Genomic DNA, 21,936 nt, shown 5'->3' with positions numbered 1-21,936 from the left:
CACGACGATGGCTATGTGCGTGACAAGAACATGAGAGTCACCGTTATTTACAACTATTTTGGTCCTAACTGTAACCAGAGAATGCCTAGGTAATATATTGTTTAGGTAATATATATATATATATATATATATATATATATATATTAACAGATAAAAAATTATATATAGTTATAAAGAAATGACCATGGCTAATATTTTCTTTAATATGTTTTAACTAAAATGTTGAATTTTTTCTTTTAAAATTAATAATTTCGTCCGAAAGACTATTTTGAAAAGAAAAAGTAAAAAGTAACGAGGTTTAGTGTTGATCATGTACATTTACCTATATTGTATATTTGTGACATGTTAAAACAATTGCTTCGGTCATTTATAACATCTCACCCTTAATTTTTTTTTTTTTTTTTTTTTTTTGTGACGACACTATAATTATATAGGATTCGGCATGGATATGCACATGTAGTGAACAACATGTACAGTGGATGGACTCAGTATGCCATCGGAGGAAGCATGACTCCAAGAGTCAAGAGCGAAGCCAATCTCTTCATTGCTCCTCAATCAAGCAATAAAGAGGTCACCATCATTTCCATTCCCTCCATATATTACTTGTCACAACCAAATCTAACCATTAAAAACTCTGATTCCGAATCCACGGAAAAAATTTCCGTCACATGTATCGAAATGTCAACATATTTTTTCCGTTTGAAAAATCGTTCTCGCAAAAAAAAAAAAATCGGATAATTATTTACTAAAAAAAGAAAAAAATAGTTGTTCACTCTAACAATCTAACCATTAAAAACTTACATTTTCGTAAAATAACCGCGACTTCTTAACAAAATTTATAGTTTTTAACTACTTAACAATATCCTAAACAACAGGTGACATCAAGGATGCACGACGCCGGGAACAAGTTCTTCTCAGTGAGAGATGTTTTCGAGAATGGTGCTTCGTTTTTTTAGACAGGAAAAGGAGGAGCGACACCAAATTATAGTCGGCCACAGAGTTTCGGGGTCGCGGATGCCAAGTTTGTGAGGTCCATGACAAGATCCGCGGGTGCTCTACGTTGCTCTAAGAAGACGAGGTCAAGGTGTTGAGTTAAGAGGATGTAAAATGTCATTATATGTACAGATACAGTAATATATAGTTCTCTTGGAAAATCGAAATGTCTAGCTTTGCTTTCTATATTATTAATGTGTTCAATAAGACTAGCAAGTTGTGGTACCTAGGATAGCCTAGTGTTAATTCCACACCACTTCCTGTGTGGAGGTCGTGGGTTCAATCCCCACTAAAAAAATAAAATAAGACTAGCAAGTTAGTTTTCGAAAAATAAAATTAAATAAGACTAGTAAGTTTGTATTCATGAGTAATATATCTCATGTCATGTATGCCAACAAATATTTAATTACACATATGTGTGTGGGTTTTACTGTGTAGCGTACTGAGCTTCTAAATAGTATGATATATTTTGTTGTATTAATACTTTTCACTTTGTGGGAGAAAATTCAAAAATAAAAATAAAAAAGTAATTTTTTTTATGTCGTGTATGAATATACAAGTACAACACAACACCACAAATGTAGGAAATCTTAAGAATTTTTTTGGAAGAAATTATATTAAATAGCTGAATAACAATTATCAACTAAAATTATACTCAATAATTAAAATATTAAGGATATAGTTCAACAAAGTTCAACTCATATATATATATATATATATATATATATATATATATATATATATATATGACACATACGTCTTATTTTCATTTGAGCTATTTTCCTTTTAACTATTAGACAATTAAGTTAAAATAACATCATATTCCTAACTTTCTCCTTTTACAATTTTTCTTAATTTCTTTTTTATATTTATTTTCTCAATAATTTTTTTGTAGTGCATTTAATTAGTATATATTTATTTTGATTTACAAAAATAAAACATTATCGCCCATAAGAAAAATATATGTATTAAAATAGGAGATTTTTATTATATTTCCGTGTTTTTAATTCCATAAACAAATGCTATTTAGTTCCAGCAGCTTCCATAAAAAAATATAGAGATCATTTTTATTCATTTATTTTTAAAAAAAAATTTAAATGAAGAGATCATTTTTAAAAAAAGTTAATGTTTTTTTTTTAACAGTTACAAAGTTATTACTTGAATGTTTTTATGTGTTCTTATGATACACCCATATACGATGAAAAATGATATGGCACAACAAAATCACATTTTTTTTAATAAAAATATATTGAAAATCATATAAAAGTCTGAAAACGATGTTTTTTTTCGTAGCAAATCGAAACGATTTGAATGTCACTTTTTTAGCTCAATATAATTTGACGTGTGATCAATTTAAGTGATGGCTTATAAAATGAGAGAGATGAACTAAACGGAGGATAAAATTGAAGATTATTATGATAAAAATTATTAAATACTTGAGGTGTGAGTATTTGTGTCCGAAAAAATAAGTATGTTTAGTTTTCATATGATAGGTATATTACTTCTTAATTTTGAAATGTTTTTTATTTATTTATTTTTTTTTTGGGAAAGCCAAATCAAAGAGAAGCAAAAATCTGCAGCTTCTCCTCCAAGGCAAGAGAAGCAAAAACGAACTCTGGCTCTTAGTCTCAACTGGTTCGTCATCTCTTTCTGAAAAAAAAAAAAAAAAAAAAAAACTGGTTCGTCATGGTCATTGATTCCGTATGATACCCAATCCCATTTGTGGGTGCTAAGCAAGCGATGATTCTTCCTGTAGTGAAGTTAGGCACGCTTGCCTTGAAAACCATTTGCTATTATCTTCTGAGAATCCATTTTGCTGTTTGGAATGAAGTTTTGCTCTGATTTTACATGTCATTAACCTGATCAACCTTGAGCCGAGTGCTCAAAATGCAGATATTTGATTTGTGCTTTGAACCTCTCTTTTGTTGTATCTATCATGTCTCCGATCAAAGCCCCGACCAAAAAAAAAAAAAACCATGTCTCCAATCCTTGGGGTCCGGGGCGGACATAAAAGGTCCCAAATTGGAACCTCTAAAACCTAAAAAAAAAATATTTTAATTAAAACAATTGCACTTTATATATACAAAAAAATCATTATATCTAACTAAATAATTGTACTATTATTATAAAACAAAAGAAAAAGAAATAGGTATGGTGTATAAATGTGATTTTGCATCAACAAACTATTTTCTTGTAATAGGAAACCCGCGTTTGCAAACTATTTAGTGGCTGTTTCACAGCAAATAAAAAAGGAAACAAACCTAAATATAGATATCACAAAAAAAAAACAAACACATATATATCCCCTTTATATATAATCCTCTTTCCAAAAATAAAAAAATAAACACACTTCCATTAAAAAAAAACAAATGACTACACACGTAACGTATCCTCTCAAAGTTCTTCCTCCTGCTCATCGTAATATCAACCCTCCTCCTCCTCCTCTCTCCCCGCCAGGTGGCGGCCCGTGGGCGCGCCAGGTGGCCGGGCAACGTCATCGACCGGTGCTGGAGGCGGGACCCGGGGTGGCGGCGGGACCGTGCCAGACTGGCGGCATGCTCGGTGGGGTTCGCGGGGAAGATGGCGGCAGAAAATGCGGGGCCCGGAACGGTGCGGTACGTGGTGACGGACTCCGGCGACGACTCGCCGGAGCGGCCGAGGCCGGGGACGCTCCGGTACGGAGCCACGGTGTTGAAAAGGAAAGTTTGGATCACTTTCCGGCAGGACATGACTATAGTCCTACAGAGGCCGCTGCTCGTTAGTAGCTTCACCGCCATTGACGGCAGAGGGGTTAGCGTTCACATCGCCGGCAATGCGTGTCTCACAGTTCTCCAAGTAAGAATATATTTATACCGTTCTGATCAATAAGTTTTAAGATATTCAGTAACTACTTATGAAAACACTTCTGGATTGTTAGTTAGTTTTGTTCTTTTTAACGTGATATATCTCATGCAAAGATTCATTTTTAGTATAGTACTATAAAATTGATTGATCACTTTCCAAAAATAAAATCACAGTATTAAAAAAATATCGAAACATGATATTTAATTATTTCACTAATTTAAACAAATTTTGGATATTTTACAAATTCAATAGGGTATTCAGCTATAACAACTTATATTACTGTTAAAAACATAAAAGTAATGTATTTGCAAGGAGCACATAATTGGAAATTTTAAAGTAGTATTCTACAGTTAAAATATAAATTCCATCAATTCAGGATAATATATGATCATGGCAGCTTTTAAAAACGCACTTTTATATTAAGTATTTTATTACTTTAATTTTTTTTTTTTGCACGAAACATTATATTTTAATTTATTTACAGGCGAGCAACGTTATAATCCATGGGCTCAACATTCACCACTGCAAAGCCCAGGGACCAAGCACGGTTATGGGCCCACACGGAAAAGTGGTGTCATTGGGCCGTGTTGACGGCGATGCCATCAGGCTGGTCAGCGCCTCTAAGGTGTGGATTGACCATAATACCCTCTACGAGTGCCAGGACGGGCTTTTGGACGTCACTCGGGGCTCCACTGATGTCACCGTATCAAACAACTGGTTCAAAAATCAGGACAAGGTGATGCTTCTCGGCCACGACGACGGCTATGTGCGTGACAAGAACATGAGAGTCACCGTTATTTACAACCATTTTGGTCCTCACTGTAACCAGAGAATGCCTAGGTAATATATTGTTTTTAACAGCTTTTATTTATTTCAACCTATTTTGCAATTAACTAATTTTTTGAAAATTCATTATATATAGACTACTCTAAATGAATTTTTTATTTATTTATTTTAATATAAAATAATGATTGATTTGTAAATTTTCAGTGTAAAAATAAGAAAAATAAATAAATTTGGTTAAAAAGCCTAGGGAAGCTTAAGTTATGCTGGACATTAACTTCGTCCGTCCTTATTTATATATATATATATATATATATATATATATTAACAGATAAAAAAATTATACATAGTTATAAAGAAATGACCATGGCTAATATTTTCTTTAATATGTTTTAACTAAAATGTTGAATTTTTTCTTTTAAAATTAATAATTTCGTCCGAAAGACTATTTTGAAAAGAAAATAAAAGTATAGGTTTAGTGTTAATCATGTACATTTACCTATATTGTATATTTGTGACATGTTAAAACAATTGCTTTGGTCATTTATAACATCTCACCCTTATTTTTTTTTTTTTTTTGTGATGATAATATAATTATATAGGATTCGACATGGATATGCACATGTAGCGAACAACATGTACAGTGGATGGGCTCAGTATGCCATCGGAGGAAGCATGACTCCAAGAGTCAAGAGCGAAGCCAATCTCTTCATTGCTCCTCAATCAGGCAATAAAGAGGTCACCATCATTTTCATTCCCTCCATATATTTCTTGTCACAACCAAATTTCGAGATATGTAGCTGTGATTCCAATTCCACGAAAAAATTTCCGTCATATGTATCGAAATGCCAACATATTTTTTCCGTTTGAAAAATCGTTCTTGCCGACAAAAAATTCGGATAATTATTCACTCTAGCAATCTAATTATTCAAAACTTAACATTTTCGTAAAATAATCGCGACTTCTTAACAAAATTTATAGTTTCTAACTACTTAACAATATCCTAAAAAAATAGGTGACATCGAGGATGCATGATGCCGGAAACAAGTTCTTCTCAGTGAGAGATGTTTTCGAAAACGGCGCTTTGTTTTTTCAGACAGGAAAAGGAGGAGCGACGCCAAATTATAGTCGGCCACAGAGTTTTGGGGTCGCAGATGCCAAGTCTGTGAGGTCCATGACAAGATCCGCGGGTTCTCTACGCTGCTCTAAGAAGAGGAGGTCAAGGTGTTGAGTCAAGAGGATGTAAAATGTCATTATATTTATAGTTACAGTAATATATAGTTCTCTTGGAAAATCGAAATGTCTAGCTTTGATTTCTATATTATTAAGGGAAAATAACACATATATATCATGTGTTTTAGTGAAATGTCGACTTTAACGTTTGGTTTCAAAAATGTCGAGATCATACCCTCTGTTTAACTAAAATGATGAAATTATACCCTAAAATGGATAACAGTGTCACAAATCTCTCTTTCATTGGTATTAACTCTTATATAAGAAAAACCGAATCAAATTCAAAACAGTATCATAACTTCCAAATTTCCAATTTTGAAATAAAAATAGTCTGAAATTGAAATTAAATAGTAAAATTCATATCTCTCAAGAGATGACTTCATTCTGTGTTCGAATTGCAACTCTAAATCCTAGGTTCTCTGTTCGAATCTGTAATTTTGATGACTATCAACTGTCGATTTTTACCTTTTTTTTTTTTTTGCGTTTTTCACGATTAAGAGACTGTTGTTTATTTTTTAGTTTCTAATAAATTACATATATGACGTGAATGAATAAAGATAATTGGTGTTTACATATAAATATTATAGTCAACGTCAATGAAAAGTCAATAAAAAGAAGATTTGTGGCACTGTTGTCTATTTTAGAGTATAATTTCGTCATTTTAGTTAAACAGAGGGTATGATCACGACATTTTTAAAAACCAAATGTTAAACTCGACATTTCACTAAAACACAAGGTATATATGTGTCATTTTCCCTATTATTAACGTGTTCAATAAGACTCTAGTAAGTTAGATTTCGAATTAAAAATTAGATAAGATTAGTAAGTTTGTATTTATGAGTATTATATCCCATGTATGTATGCCAACAAATATTTAATTACACATATATGTGTGGGTTTGACAGTGTAGCGTACTGAGTTTCCATGGAAGTTGAATGAATACCCTTCTTCTATGTCAATTAATTCTTGATCTCAACTCTCTTTCACTTTCTCTCAATAGCTGGTTTACCTATAGCTATATATTATTCTTCGAGGGTATCCGTATATCACTCAGGTCTTTGCTGACATTTTGATTTCTTAGCCTGTCAACATTATCACGTGGGTAATAGAATATCACAACACTTTTATTAATAATGAAAAAAAAACAGACATCTGTTATCAGTGATAACTTATCACGAATAACTACCTCGTCAAAATATGGAATTAAACTCTATAAATATGGAGACTATTATTGACACAAAAACACGTAACAAGTTCAGTTCCCAAAAAAAAAAAAAAAAAAAAAAAACTATTACGCATGCACATACACACAGCGTTACAAATACAAGAGAAACAATCGGCGCGCATTAATTCACGTCCATTCAATAAATACAAAAAAAAGAAAAAAAAAATGAAACGGCGGTCGGAGAGGGTTGGTTGGTGGGTGGTGGAGCCGGGGTCGGAAGGGGTGGCTCGGTGGAACCGGGCGTTTCTGGTGGCGTGCCTGGTGGCGATGTTCGTGGACCCGCTCTACTTCTTTTTGCCGGTGGTGGGCGGGCCCGCGTGCGTGGGGATCGACCTCAGGCTCGGCATCGTGGTCACCGTCACGCGCACCGTGGCAGACGCCTTTTACTTTCTCCACATCATCGTCAAGTTCCGCTCCGCCTTCGTGTCCCCAACCTCGCGCCTCTTCGGCCGAGGAGAGCTCGTCACTGACCCACGAGCCATCGCGTCCCGATACCTTCGCTCCGATTTCGTCGTTGACCTCGCCGCCGCGCTACCCCTCCCACAGGTCACTACATTTGCAAATTGTCTTATCAAATTTTTTTTTTTTTATGGTTAGGATGTGTTTGAAACTCGGAATTTACGAAGGAAAATAAAAAATTTTGGAGGACAGAAAATTTTGTTTGGGGGAAATTGAAAGGAAATAGTGAGAAGAGGGACTTTTTTTTCACCTAATTTTAAAAGAGATTTAATCACTTTTTAAGATGTTTAGGATGTGTTTGAAACTCGAAATTTACATTAATTATATAACGGGTAGAATACCTGAGAGCAGTAGATTACGAGAGACCGAAGAATAAGACCTCGTATAGTTGGAGCTACAATGCTAGAATAGGATTTGTTTCAAAGCAAATTTTTTGTTGTGTTAGAAGTCGAGAATTTTTCTTAGGAAAAATGGAGGGAGATGGTGAGAAGAGAGACATGACTCGTACATTTTCAAAAAGTTGGAAGAATTTTTTTATTTTTCATGAAAAATGAAGTTACCCTTTTAGTTATACGTGTTTCATTATGTTCTCTTTTGAATCCTTTTCCTCAAAATTTTCTCAATCCAAACAGCACTACGAAAGTACAAGAGGTTTCTCATTTTGTTTTCTCATGCATTTTTCGGCTTCCAAGCAGACTCTTAAGTTTAGAACTCTTAATCCGATGTCCCGAAAATAATTGTATTAGTGGTTCACTTCTAATGATTATGAATATGTAGGACAATGTTCAAGTAATAATTCTTGTCATACACCCAACCCAAATGGTGCCTTAAACCCCGAAAAAATATAACAAAAAACTTGGGACAACGGAATATATGTCAATCTGGATCGTACATGCGAACCCCGGGCCTTTTATAAAAATCTAAAATTTTGTTATGTTTTGCTAGTTTGATATCTCTTAATTTTTCAAGCAATTGCATTTATTATTTTTTTCTTAGCTATTCGCGAGTATGGTGGCAGATAATGACGTGGTATGTAATCCCGATGGCGAAGAACGCGGCGGCGCATGCAAACCACTTGCTGTCCCTGATGGTGTTGGTGCAATACGTGCCTCGCTTTTTCCTGATATTTCCTCTGCATCGTCGCATCGTCAAAACCACGGGTGCCATCGCCAAGACCGCTTGGGCCGGTGCCGCCTACAATCTCCTTCTCTACATCCTAGCTAGTCATGTAACTCCTCCCACACAATTTATCTGCATCTTATTTTGGACGTTTTACATACTCAAAAGCTTGGTTATCCTAAAGTATTCAACATGAAACATAATTTTCAAATGTGAAGTAACATTGAGCTTGGTTTCTCAAGTTTCCCTTTAACTTTTCATTTACCCTTTTTTTTTAACATTTTCAACCCGAAAATTATATGGCTTTTTCACATTTGCCCCTCGGGAAAATTAATCGTACACCCTTAATTTTTTTTTTTTTAATATTATATTTTTATAAAAAATGCCACCTTGAGTTCAAATTCTAACTCCGCCACTGGCCACTGAACACATAAGAAACAAAAGGTTAAAAAGAATGCAACGTGTCCTAAGTTAACGAGGATATCCAGATTACGACGACGATGATGATGTGAAAGCGGTGTTTGTTGTCAGTACAGCTGGCGGGGTCGTCGTGGTACGTGATGTCGATACAGAGGCAGTATCGGTGCTGGAGCTTCGAGTGCGAGAAGGAGGTGAACGTGACGCACTCTCCGTCGTGCCGTCCCGCGTTCTTGGACTGCAGCAACGCGGGTGACCCCGAGAGGATGACGTGGCTCCAGGCCACACGAGCCCTCTCCAACTGCGATGCCCTTCGCAACGAGAAGTACGGCTTCGAGTTTGGCATGTTCGCCGACGCCTTCACCAACCGCATCGCCTCAACCACCTTCGCCGAAAAGTACTTTTACTGCCTCTGGTGGGGCTTGAGGAGTTTGAGGTACTTGTATTTGTGTTTGTATTTGATATACATACTTTTATTTGTATATTTGTATTTGTAGTTGTATGTATGTTTCTACGCAGTTCATACGGACAAAGCATTGTCACGAGTACCATCGATTCCGAGATTTTGTTCTCAATTCTTGTTTGCTCCGCGGGTTTGGTTCTGTTTTCGCATTTAATCGGCAACATGCAGGTATTATTATTATTATTATTATTTTTTTTTAACGCGAATAATTTCTAAATTTTATGCTAGACTAGGGATGGAGCTAGAGAGCTTAGTTCGGGGGGTTAATATGAAACAAACAAATTCAAAAGGGGCTAATAATAATAAAATGTATGTTAATAATAATCTTTAAATAAAAATTGATAGTTGAGGGGGGGCTTTAGCACCCCCTTGTCATTCATGGGATCTGTCCCTAGTGACATTTTGATTTATAATATAATTTTATATGTAGCATTTTATTCATTTTCGTTAGAATATTACACTTTTTAATATTAATTTTAAGCGAAGAAGCTTAAAGCACCATTAATATGTTTTTACAACTACATTAGTACAAAAACTTCCACTAGCAAATATTTTACTATACATATGTTAGGTTAGTTGTAGTTTACATTTTGTAATTAAATTTTATTGGATTTTTTGTTTTCTTGGGGGAATTAAGTCGTATTTGCAATCGACGTCAACGAGGCTGGAGGAGTGGAGGGTGAAGAGGCGGGACACGGAGGAGTGGATGAGGCACCGCCAGCTGCCTCCAGAGCTCCAAGAGAGAGTGCGCCGTTTCGTCCAATACAAATGGATCGCCACCAGAGGTGTTGATGAAGAATCCATCTTGCAAGACTTGCCTCTGGATCTGAGACGCCAAATCCAGAGGCATCTATGCCTCGCCCTAGTTCGTCGCGTAAGTATCAAAATTATTCTCTCTATTTACAATAGGGTATGCCTCGCCCTAGTTCATCGCGTAAGTATCAAAATTATTCTCGCTATTTACAATAGGGTTTTTTTGAGAGCTCGATTTACTACTGTTGAACAATATTTGAGAATGAAGTAAATTTATAACAAGTCTTTTGTGCTTTGAAATTCGACCTATTTCCTGTAATATTTTATTAGTTTTAATATGTTAAATAAAATTGATATACTTCCAATCTTCAAGCTAAATACTTTAAGGTAATTTCTATGAATAAATAAAAATTAAACACCTATGGAAATATTGTTTTCGGGAATTCTAAAATTATGTTTGTGCTTTAAAGTTAAACCTATTTTCCTCAATATATTTCATTAGTATTAATTGGAAAATCAAATTCCTTTTTTTGTTATTGAATGAAAGTTGTGACTTCATTAATCTCAAATCTCTTGTGAAATCAAAAGTTGAATTTTCATAGGAACATTCTCCTCATGGAATACACAATCTGACAGTAAACTCGATGCTCTCGTTAGAGAATGTGCAGCACAATTTGCAAACCACTTAATGAAATGTAAATAAACCGAATTTGTTTCTGGATTTTACATTCAAATTCCTTTTAATACACCAAAAATCTTGTACTCCCGCTTTTTAGTTTAGTATTTTAAATGTCGCTTCTTTGATTTTCTTTTTTAACGCCGAACGCAGGGGTGGACCCAGGTGGTGGGCTCAAGTGGCCTTCCCCCCCCCCCCCAAAAAAATTCGGTTTTTTTTTTTTCAGTCTAATTTCAGTTTTGGCCCCACCCTCCTTCCGAGTTTGGATCCGCCACTGGCCGAACGTAAATATTTTGTTTTTGAGTATTCTGAAATTGATATTCATGATGTCAAAATTTCTTGTCTATTATTGCTCACAAATATTTTATTTAATTGTTATCATCAAACTATAGGTGATGCATCACTACACACATGTGATCTCGCAACTCAATCAATAAAATCACAATTTTTTTTAGGTAGCTTTCTTCGCGCAGATGGACGACCAGCTGCTGGACGCGATATGCGAGCGGCTGGTATCGTCCCTAAACACGAAGGACACGTACATCGTCCGCGAGGGGGACCCCGTGAACGAGATGCTCTTCGTGGTGCGGGGCCACCTCGAGAGCTCCACCACGGACGGCGGCCGCTCCGGCTTCTTCAACTCCACGGCCCTCCGCGCAGGAGACTTCTGCGGCGAAGAGCTCCTCACATGGGCCCTCGTCCTCCCGCCGGCCCCGACCCTCCCCCTCTCGACCCGCACCGTGAGGTCCCTCACGGAGGTCGAGGCCTTCGCCCTCCGCGCAGAGGACCTCCGGTTCGTGGCCGGCCAGTTCCGGCGCCTCCACAGCAAGAGGCTCCAACAGGCCTTCCGGTACTACTCCCAACAGTGGCGGACGTGGGCCGCGTGCTACGTCCAGCTCTCGTGGAGGCGCTTCCGGAAGCGCAAGATGGCCGCCGAGCTCGCCCTAGCCGAGGCTCACTACTACTCGACCTCCTTGGACAAGAGCTTTGATGACTACAACATTTCCTGGTTGGGCCCCACAAATAATGGTAGCAATAATGATGATGATATTATTAGGCCTAGCAATGAGCTAGTGGGAAATGTCAATGATAGCTTGGACATGCCCAAGAAGTTGTTCAAGCCAGAGGATCATGATTTCGACAGCTGATTCATCAGTACCTCCTAACAGCATTTCAAATATGGTGTAATTTTTTTTACCAAATTTATATATTTTTCTTCAATGATAGCACACTGTATTTTACACCAAAGAGAGTATTATTAAAATATGCTTTAGTCTAAGTAATTTAATTTAATTAGGGTTATTAAGCTATATAGCCACACGGATATAGTGGATTGAGATATAGTCCACCTTTAGTTAATTTCTTGTAAATAGCCAAGTAAACTTATTAACAGATTAATAAAAGACTTATTTAACACAGTCAAACATATATTTTATGTAGTTAATAGGCTGCCACATATGCAAGTTGGCTATTTACAAAGTATTTACCAAAGGTTGGCTAATTTACAATTCTTATAGTTTAGGTGGCTTATGTAGCCAATTTTTTTATTTAATTATCTATTAATTATTTTTCTAGTCTAAAATATGTGTACTTTAATAACTTGATATGAATTTATTATAACGCTTTTACATATATAGTGTAATTTTACACTAAATGAATAGTATTATATAAATTTTGTGAATATTATTTATTTTATGTAAAAAATTTAAATAGAGAGTTTTGGTGTTATCCTCAGCTTAGATAAAATTGGCACGAAGAAGATAAAAAAAATATATCATTGTCTTTCGTGTCGGTTCTTGATTGTTAGGAAATGGAGCTTTCAGAAATTAATTGTGTCATCCAAAAATTTCTATAAACGGTTTGATATTAAAAAAAAATTTAAAGCGTACAACAGGCCTGGAAGGGTTTGATTGCATTAAATAGGTAGACCATGGGATTATTTACATTCTACTATACATGTGGGAGGCTAACTTCTTTGAGGAAATATATGACTCTTCGAGTGAGTATCAGCTTCTTAATTGAATGTTTACACGGAAAAATTAAGAGAGTTGTAAGTGGAAATAATTCACTTCATTGCCTAATTTATCTTATATTGACTAATTTATCTTATATTTATTTAATTCATTGGAAATAACTTTTAGGTCTGGTGGAGCCGTCTATGCAATGGAATGTCCAATTTACGCTATTTGATATAATTTAGTAGAGAAATTTCATTTTATGGATCCAAAAGTTAACAAAATATCGAGATTAGACCTCATATTTTAAAATATAAAAAAAAAAAAAAAAGACTTTTGTCTCACTTTCGGACACAAATGCCCTTTTGACCAAATAAGTCCATTTCACTTTCACTCTCTATCTTCTCAATCCCTCATTCGGTCTTTCACACTCAATTCTAACGAGATATAACTAAATTCGACGAGATACGAGGAATCGGACGAGCTAAGATAACCTAGAATGACAAAGTTTCACGTGAATTTGACTTTTTCCGTTTAAAAAGCCCAAAATATGAATTTTATCGTATAGCATCGTACATTATCGTACGGTATCGTACACTATCGTATATTATCGTAAGTTATAATTATAATGTACTTTATAACTTGTATGAATTTTATCGTACATTAAAATTATAATTTATCGTATCTCATCGAATTATATCGTACGGCATCGTCTATTATCGTACGTTATAATTTACGAACTTACCTTAGGTTTGCTCGTTATTAATTCTACTGTAATACTTGGTATGATTCCTATGAGGCATCGAACGGAATGAGATGACACCATTTTAATTATAACGTATGATAATATACGATGTCGTACGATATAATACGATGAGATACGATACATCATAATTTTAATGTACGATAAAATTCATACATATTAAATTACGTTATAAGTACGATAATATACGATAGTGTACGATAATGTACGATGCTATACAATAAAATTCATACTTTTAAGCGGAAAAAGTCAAATTCACGTGAAAGTTTGTCATTCTAGATTATCAAAGCTCGTCGGATTCCCTCGTATCTCGTCGAATTTAGCTATATCTCGTCGGAATCGAGCGTGAAAGATCGAATGGGGGATTGAGAAGATAGAGAATGAAAGTGAAATGAGTTTATTTGTTCAAAATTGTATTTGTGTCTGAAATTGGGACAAAAATATATTTTTAGATATTTTTAAAATATAAAATCTAATCTCGATATTTTGTTAATTTTTAGATCCATAAAATGAAATTTCTCATTTAGTACCACTCGTTTTTATTTTTCATATATGTGCGAGGGGAGAGTTTGAACAAGTTTATGGAATATAAGAAGGAAAAAAAAAAAAACGGAGCGCAATTGCTCCCTTAATTCACACAAAAAGCCTAAAATTAAATATTCAGAAGTGGAACTTCGAGGTAATAAAAAGAAATAAAAATCACCTACTATATCATATCTTAGGTAGTAAAGCTAATCTCATGCATTTTGAGGTGCTATTAAAACCTCCTCAAATAAAGAAAAATTATTTGAGGTCTAAGCCTTTAAGGTTATTTTTGCCTTTTGTAATATAATTAATTATGTATCGTAAATTGTAAGAATGGAGATGTTAAAAAAAATTGTCTTTTTTGGGAGTTGTTTAGCATGAGCTACCAACTCAAATGAATATAATTATATATATATATATATATATATATATATATATATATATATATATATATATATTATCATAGTTAAGATATGTTACTAAAAAAAAGGTTGGATATGTATGTTTGCAGTTTTTATTTTATTTTTTATTTTTTAGGGATTAAACCCACGAACTCCACACAGGAGGTGATGTGGAATTACCACTAGGTTATCCTAGGTACCACTGTATGTTTGCAGATTAAATGAAGTATTTTTTGGTCATCTGTAATTGATTTAATGAGCTTAGTGACTATTTATATGGTAAACATGACATTTAAATTGGCGCTATTTTATAAGAGAAAAACATAAAAAGTAGATATATAGAAGTCTACAACTCTCATAATATAGTCAATTAAAAAATCATTTTTGCAATAAATAAGTAGCTGCTAGCATAACTCAATTAAATACAATATTTATGCATAAAATCACTGTAAAAATATTATCAAAACATTTTGAGGATAGCAAAACCCATTTGGATTTTAATGACACACAAAATTTGAATATATGTTTTGTCAAGCAAAAACAGAGCAGCATGGGGGATTGGTAATCCGAAAAAATCGCCATCACAGCCTCTTTACTTTTCCTTTACGCAAGCATTAATCCAAATACTAAAAAAATAAATATTATTATTTTAATCATGATTTTTGTTTTTTGGCGCCTAGGTGGAGCCAATGATGCTTGCAATTGTTTCCACTTGGAGAAAAAACAGAGAAAAAGAGCTCCCACACGAAAACAAAAGTTTCAAACCTTTATTTTTTTATTTTTTTTATATTGGGCGATAAATCAGAAGACTGTTACTCTTTTTTTGTTTTTCTATATTTCCTTTTCTGTCGATTTTCTTTCACTAAGAAGATAAGCCTTTGAGACTTTATTTCGCTTCTTCATTTTTCCTGTGTTTGTTTGTTTGTTGGTTCGTGAGTCATGGCTGCTCGGAGAATTTCTTCTCTGCTCTCTCGCTCTGTTTCTTCTTCTTCGTCTTTGGGCTCTCTTTCTCTGCTTCGCTCACTTGGTAAGTGAAGAAAAATACTCTCTCTCTCTCTCTTGATGTTTTACAGACCACACTGTTTTCTGAGTTTTGTTCATCATCAACTACATGGGCTTAGTTTATCTTGTTTTTCACCATGTTCTTATTGATTATTATCTTGTTGTTCGATGAAACCAATGAATAAATATAATCATATTAATCATATTTTCCCCTCTTTCAGTGAAATATGACGTTTCTCATCTTTCGTGATCGCAAAAAATCAGTCGTTTTTAAACCCGCTTCTGTTATATAATATATATATTAATGGTGAAATTAAAATATGTAAAAAAATGAACAGGAAGTGCAGGGAACAGAATAAGCAAGTTCAGCACAGCCACAGCGCTTGAAGAGCCAATAGCTCCACCAGTCCAAATCTCATTCACCAAGAACCTCATCAATGGCCGTTTTGTTGACTCAGCCTCAGGTATATATTATTATACCTAACCAAATATATAAATAAAGATAAAATTCATGTTTTGAGGAGTACTTTAAAAAAAAAAATCAGGAAAAACATTCCCAACGTACGACCCTCGGACCGAGGAAGTGATTGCCAATGTGGCTGAAGGCGACGCGGAGGACATCGACCGAGCTGTGGCCGCGGCTCGCAAGGCCTTCGACGAGGGACCATGGCCCAGAATGACTGCATATGTAAGATCATATTCATATACTAAAAAAAAAAAAAGTTGCAGATGGGCTAGATTGCTATAATTAATGCCTTTTTTTTTCAGGAGCGATCGCGAATACTGCTTCGGTTCGCGGATCTAGTGGATAAGCACAACGACGAGCTCTCGGCCCTCGAGGCGTGGAATAGCGGGAAGACTTTCGACCAGGCTCGCACGGCCGAGGTCCCGTCCCTCGCCCGCCTCTTTCGCTACTATGCCGGTGAGTGAGGGCAACCCATCTTTCTTTTTCTTTTTTGAATTTTTTATGCTCATTCCAAGAATTTCGACTTCGAGTCCCAAAATCTTCCACAAATATAAGTTTTTGAAATTGAAAAAAATGTAAAACGAAAAAAAAAAAACTGTAAATAATAAGGAAAATAACTGTCTACCGTTTGAATGTATGTACAAGTCAGGGACACGGAGTTGGACTCTAAACTTAGGGGGGTTAAAGTGAAATTATTTTCTAGGGAGGCTAATCTGTAAGCTTTCAGGGAAAAAATACGAGGAAAAAAACGTAAAAAAAAAAAAAAAAAAAATGTTTGGTTTGTTGGTCTTTGTAGAATGAGATTAATTTCATGATGGTTTGTTGTATATTTGGTAGGGTGGGCGGACAAGATCCACGGGATGACGATGCCGGCGGATAGCAATCACCAAGTGGTGACACTGCACGAGCCGATCGGGGTGGCGGGGCAGATCGTCCCTTGGAACTTCCCGCTCCTCATGCTCGCTTGGAAGGTGGGCCCCGCCTTGGCTTGCGGCAACACCATTGTCCTCAAGACCGCCGAGCAAACCCCTCTCTCTGCTCTTTACGTCGGAAACCTACTCCTCGAGGTGACGCCTCTATAATTCGGTTCCGTTCCTCAGTAATGCTTAAAGTTTCATTTGGAATAGGCTGATGTAGCTAAATAGCCAATTTAAACTTATGAATTTACAAAATAACCAAAGTTTGTCTTAATTTAGTAAAACAGTCAAAATGTGCAGTAATCTGATTTCAAATTTTTTTTTTACCACAAGAGTAATTTATTTGAAAGCGATAAATTACTTATAATAATCGTAAAAAAATTTAATCTTGCTGTAAAAAAAATTTTGAAAATGTAAATTTGACTACTTTGCAAAAAAGTTGAAATTTTGACTATTTTGCTAATCAATAAGTTTCAAATGGCTGTTTTGTATAATTTCTCCTTTAGAATAAGAGGTCATTATAGTCCAATTATATATATATACACATATAAACGGTATTTATGGAGGTATTTGCATGACAATATCCTTGGAATAAGCTAAAAAGCTATCCGTGGAATTTCTCCTCGTTAGTTTGACTTGGCTTGACTTTTGACTTTTTTTTGGTCTTGGTGATAGGCGGGCCTTCCCCCAGGCGTTCTTAACATTGTTTCTGGTTTCGGGCCGACCGCAGGAGCAGCGCTTGCCAGTCATATGGATGTGGACAAGGTACTATTTTGTTAGGATTTTAGAAATTAAGATACTATAATTATTACTAGATTGTTAGGGAGTGAAAAAAAAATAGTTAGGTGAATTGTTAAACAGAAAATTAGGAAAATAGCTAACTTAAACGTTTGACATTGCTAAATAACGAACATTTGGTAAATTTTAGGTAAATAGTCACTTTCAGACATAAATCTTAGCTAAATAGCCAACGTTTGGTATATAAAAGTGGCTATTTACTTAACATTTAGGTTTGAAAGTGGTTATTTACCTAAGATTTATCTTGGCTATTTAGCAATGTCAAACGTTTATGTTGACTATTTTCCTAATGGACCCATTGTTAAATGGGAGAGATTATGGTTTAAGTGAGTAAGGGCGGAGACAGGTGAGGACTAGGGACGGCATATGTCCTTCCCAAGTTTTTTTTTCATATTGCCCCGGGAAAAAAAAATAAATAAAAAAAAAGATAAAATTCTTACCCACCCCTGAAAAATTCAAATTATTATAGATTTTCATCAAATATTCCCCCTAAGTTCAAATTCTGGCCCAAACGCTATAAGTGAGGCATGTGAATTAAGAGAAAATTTGGAGAGAGCGAATAAATTCCTTTGCGAGAGAGCGAACTTCTGGAACGTCCTGCAAATCTAAAATCATGGATATTATTTTTTTTATCCAACTTGAATGACGAACTAGTTATGAGTTGTGGGGAACATTGCAGATAGCTTTCACTGGCTCAACGGAAACCGGGAAGATCGTGCTCGAACTCGCTGCGAGAAGCAATCTGAAGTCTGTGACGCTCGAGCTCGGAGGCAAATCGCCTTTCATAGTGTGCGAGGACGCCGATATCGACAAGGCCGTCGAGCTCGCCCATTTCGCCCTCTTCTTCAATCAGGTTAGTCGAATCCAATCCAATCCAATTACAAATCATACTCTCTGCTAATCATTTGGATTTGGATTCAAACACAGGGTCAGTGTTGCTGCGCGGGATCACGTACTTTCGTGCACGAGCGTGTCTACGACGAGTTCATAGAGAAATCAAAGGCACGAGCTATGAGTCGCGTTGTCGGCGACAACTTCAAGAAGGGTGTTGAACAAGGGCCTCAGGTACACAATACGAAGAAGAAAAAAACTATTCGAATAAAATAGAACTATTTATGTATGCGTAAAAAAAAACTGCAGATCGATTCGGAGCAGTTTAATAAGATTCTGAAGTACATAAGATCGGGGATCGAAAGCAACGCGACGCTCGAATGCGGCGGCGATAGATTCGGCTCCAAAGGCTACTATATCCAACCGACTGTTTTCTCTAATGTTCAGGTTTGATAAACTCGGCTCACGATTAGAGATCGATTGAAATATTCAGTTTAACTATGGACCCCCTTTGATAAGCTTTCATACTCAAAAAAAGATAAATCAAATTATTTTACATTCACACTAATCCTTGGTCTTCCTTTCAAACGATGATCAGGACGACATGTTGATCGCGAAAGACGAGATCTTTGGGCCGGTCCAAACTATTTTGAAGTTCAAGTAAGTTTATCAACAGATATTTCTGTCAAACAAACTCGAAAAAGTTCCATTACGAGAAAATTTTTAAATCAGGATTTTTATTTCAAAATATAATGTAATTAAGCCACAAAATTTTGGAGATTTGCTAAATAATCAATCTTTTGTAAATTTTATATAAATAACCATCATGGTGATGTAGTATGTTTGTGCGGTTTTAGCATTTCATTTATGCCCTTAGAGTGTAATGATTATTGACAATTATTAACGACTATTTACAATTATTAACATCTTTTTGGCTTTGTAAATGAAATCTCGTGGCTATTTACTTAAAATTTACCAAAAATTGGTTATATATCAAAACTTGAGTTATCATAAGAGCCTCTTTTTTTTTTAAATATTATTCTTCCTTTCAATATTTAGTGACATCGGCGATGTGATTAAGAGGGCAAACGCAACGAGGTACGGACTGGCGGCCGGGGTTTTCACGAAGAACATCGACACGGCGAACACTCTGACGAGGGCTCTGAGGGCCGGTACGGTTTGGGTCAACTGCTTTGATGTTTTCGATGCCGCGATCCCATTCGGAGGCTACAAGATGAGCGGTATCGGCCGCGAAAAGGGCATTTACAGCCTCAACGCTTACTTGCAGGTCAAGGCAGTTGTTACCTCTTTGAAGTCCCCCACATGGTTGTGAAAGAACAAACACAAATAAAAACAGCGCAAGTCTAGCTAGGGGCTCTTTGAGTTGCTCCAGATATATTGGTAATCGAATAAAGGTTTTTTTTTTTTGCATAATGTTTGAAACGATTTGAAGTCTTTTTGTTTTTTTAATCAATAATGATATATATGATATCAGTTTATTGACAACTAAGAATATTCCTTGTTCGTAAACTCTTCTATTTGAGTGGTAATAGGAAATTAGGCCTTAAATACGTTACCTATATAACATTTTGAGCTTCTGAAAATATATTATACTCAAGAACTTGAAGTTTATTAGTATACAACTGCTAATCGTGAATCTGATTGATCAACCAACGATCAAAGAAATGAAACACTTAAAAAAAAGAAATGAAGAAATGAAAAAAAAGGGACGCTCTCTATTCACTATGCTTCTCATATATCATCATCACCTTCAAAATTTATTTGTTCGTTTGCAAAATGTTGGTTGTGCTTGAGAATTATTACGGCAATTTTCGTCATCAACAAAATAAATAAGAGTATTTTCAATTATTAATTTTCAATGATTTGTTTATAAGAAAGTGATGGTATACTATATAGTCATTCATTTTTATGAATGGGACCACTCCCTACAACCATATATCTGCTAGCTTGTATAAAAGGAAATAAGAAAAGCACTTATGTGTCACGTTACGATTCACATGATTACATCTTATGATAGAGAGCTAATAATTAATGCTAATCTAAATTCATAGTGACTATACTGAGGATGTAGTCCAATTATATAGACGTTCATCGGATCAGAAGTAAATTGATTTCAAAGTTAGATCCAAGTCAAACTCATTGTAAGCGTTCACGAGTTTGTATTTGTACAATTCCAAGGGAGAACCCCAGAAACAAAAGAAGAAGAAAAAAAACACAATTAAAGAGCACAACATAAGATTTAATAAATTTACCATTTTACACGAATGAAAATTGATGAACAAATTAGATCAACGATTCAAGTAATTCTCAAACTTGCAAATATTACAAATTTAACAAAATAACTACAATGAAAAATGTGAAAATTGATTGTCCCATAATCTCCATAAATACATGCAAGCAAGCAAAATAAAATTATAAATGTAATACCAATGATAAGAATAATAACAATAAAAATCCAATGTCTTATGAAGTTAATGTTCACAATTTTCAAAATTTAATAAATGATATATCCTTACCCTAAAAAAAATGTATATTGTGATTCAAACCACTATTTTTAATAAATTTATAATCCACACGAAGTCATCATCAACGGAACGATTATTTTGGCACAACTGAAGGCTTACTTATTATACGTGGTATATTTTTAATTAACCGTAGTTAATTAAAATACAATGCATCAAATTTTAGAAGGAAAAATTAGACTTTTATTTAATTTTTTTTAAACGCATGCCTATTTTATTTTTACCAAAGATCATCAAATGCACTGTAATCAAGCTACCCTATATATAAAACCAATCACCGTCACCCCGATTACGAAGAAATAAAAACTTCGTCATAAATCATAACAATGCTATACATCTTGAAATGAATTTAAAGGTCTCTAATCCGAGCTAATCTTAAGCAACGATACATTACAGAAGTTCCACCTCTAATAACCGGAAATTCTTATATTTAACGGAAGGAATGTTTCTGGTCATTAAGAACTGGAATTTCCGCTAAACCGGAACCGAAGCTTCCTTCCATTTATTTTCAATACTGTTATTCTCGGAATAAAAGAAATAACATTTTATAAAAAAATTAAAATATATCTTATTATCCAAAAATAATTATTCTTATTAACAGTGTCGGAAGGAAGCCGGAAATTTCAATTCCGTTAACAATCGAAATGCAATTTCCGATTCTGATGCACACTGGAAATTTCAATTCCGGTACCATGTGGTTCTGCTTGAAATGCTATAATGCTTAATTGTTCGGTCTAAACAATTTTGTTCTTGGTCATCATTAATTGAAT

The 21,936-nt window shown here is 34.9% G+C and overlaps 3 protein-coding genes across 3 annotated transcripts; all 3 read left to right on the top strand.

Moving 5' to 3' along the window:
* Positions 1–3,489: 3,489 nt before the first annotated feature.
* LOC149383661 (putative pectate lyase 2) lies at positions 3,490–5,851 on the top strand. The gene is made up of 4 exons (XM_089629513.1): positions 3,490–3,828; positions 4,322–4,677; positions 5,223–5,358; positions 5,636–5,851. Exons 1-4 carry the CDS (start codon positions 3,574–3,576, stop codon positions 5,849–5,851), a joined length of 963 nt encoding a protein of 320 aa, XP_089485639.1. The 5' UTR covers positions 3,490–3,573.
* A 1,392-nt stretch (positions 5,852–7,243) lies between these two features.
* CNGC16 (cyclic nucleotide-gated channel 16) lies at positions 7,244–12,113 on the top strand. Its single transcript, XM_089627871.1, has 6 exons — positions 7,244–7,624; positions 8,556–8,765; positions 9,193–9,509; positions 9,593–9,704; positions 10,174–10,410; positions 11,421–12,113. The coding sequence occupies exons 1-6, from the start codon at positions 7,244–7,246 to the stop codon at positions 12,111–12,113; spliced, it is 1,950 nt and encodes a 649-aa protein (XP_089483997.1).
* Positions 12,114–15,389: 3,276 nt separating this feature from the next.
* Positions 15,390–20,136, top strand: LOC149383659 (aldehyde dehydrogenase family 2 member B4, mitochondrial-like). The gene is made up of 11 exons (XM_089629586.1): positions 15,390–15,636; positions 15,950–16,075; positions 16,157–16,299; positions 16,380–16,533; positions 16,915–17,144; positions 17,670–17,759; positions 18,472–18,645; positions 18,720–18,857; positions 18,933–19,070; positions 19,222–19,283; positions 19,683–20,136. Exons 1-11 carry the CDS (start codon positions 15,549–15,551, stop codon positions 19,954–19,956), a joined length of 1,617 nt encoding a protein of 538 aa, XP_089485712.1. The 5' UTR covers positions 15,390–15,548; the 3' UTR covers positions 19,957–20,136.
* The last annotated feature ends 1,800 nt before the right edge of the window (positions 20,137–21,936 follow it).

The sequence above is a fragment of the Urtica dioica genome, chromosome 10, assembly GCF_054948205.1.
Source record: "Urtica dioica subsp. dioica isolate 48M chromosome 10, U.dioica_male_clone48M_v1_H2, whole genome shotgun sequence".
Lineage (NCBI taxonomy): Eukaryota > Viridiplantae > Streptophyta > Magnoliopsida > Rosales > Urticaceae > Urtica > Urtica dioica.
Note: the sequence above shows the minus strand (reverse complement) of the source record. Positions and strands in the feature narration are given on the sequence as shown.

What these genes read in the sequence shown, in the direction of transcription:
- LOC149383659 (XM_089629586.1), top strand. Translation starts at nt 15,549, where the DNA reads ATGGCTGCTCGGAGAATTTCTTCTCTGCTCTCTCGCTCTGTTTCTTCT. An exon ending in TTCTCTGCTTCGCTCACTTG is followed by an intron (nt 15,637 to 15,949) that starts GTAAGTGAAGAA and finishes AAAAATGAACAG; the next exon opens with GAAGTGCAGGGAACAGAATA. An exon ending in CCTCTTTCGCTACTATGCCG is followed by an intron (nt 16,534 to 16,914) that starts GTGAGTGAGGGC and finishes TATATTTGGTAG; the next exon opens with GGTGGGCGGACAAGATCCAC.
- LOC149383661 (XM_089629513.1), top strand. Translation starts at nt 3,574, where the DNA reads ATGGCGGCAGAAAATGCGGGGCCCGGAACGGTGCGGTACGTGGTGACG. An exon ending in CGTGTCTCACAGTTCTCCAA is followed by an intron (nt 3,829 to 4,321) that starts GTAAGAATATAT and finishes ATTTATTTACAG; the next exon opens with GCGAGCAACGTTATAATCCA. An exon ending in CTCAATCAGGCAATAAAGAG is followed by an intron (nt 5,359 to 5,635) that starts GTCACCATCATT and finishes CTAAAAAAATAG; the next exon opens with GTGACATCGAGGATGCATGA.
- CNGC16 (XM_089627871.1), top strand. Translation starts at nt 7,244, where the DNA reads ATGAAACGGCGGTCGGAGAGGGTTGGTTGGTGGGTGGTGGAGCCGGGG. An exon ending in CCGCGCTACCCCTCCCACAG is followed by an intron (nt 7,625 to 8,555) that starts GTCACTACATTT and finishes GTATGGTGGCAG; the next exon opens with ATAATGACGTGGTATGTAAT. An exon ending in GCCTCGCCCTAGTTCGTCGC is followed by an intron (nt 10,411 to 11,420) that starts GTAAGTATCAAA and finishes AATTTTTTTTAG; the next exon opens with GTAGCTTTCTTCGCGCAGAT.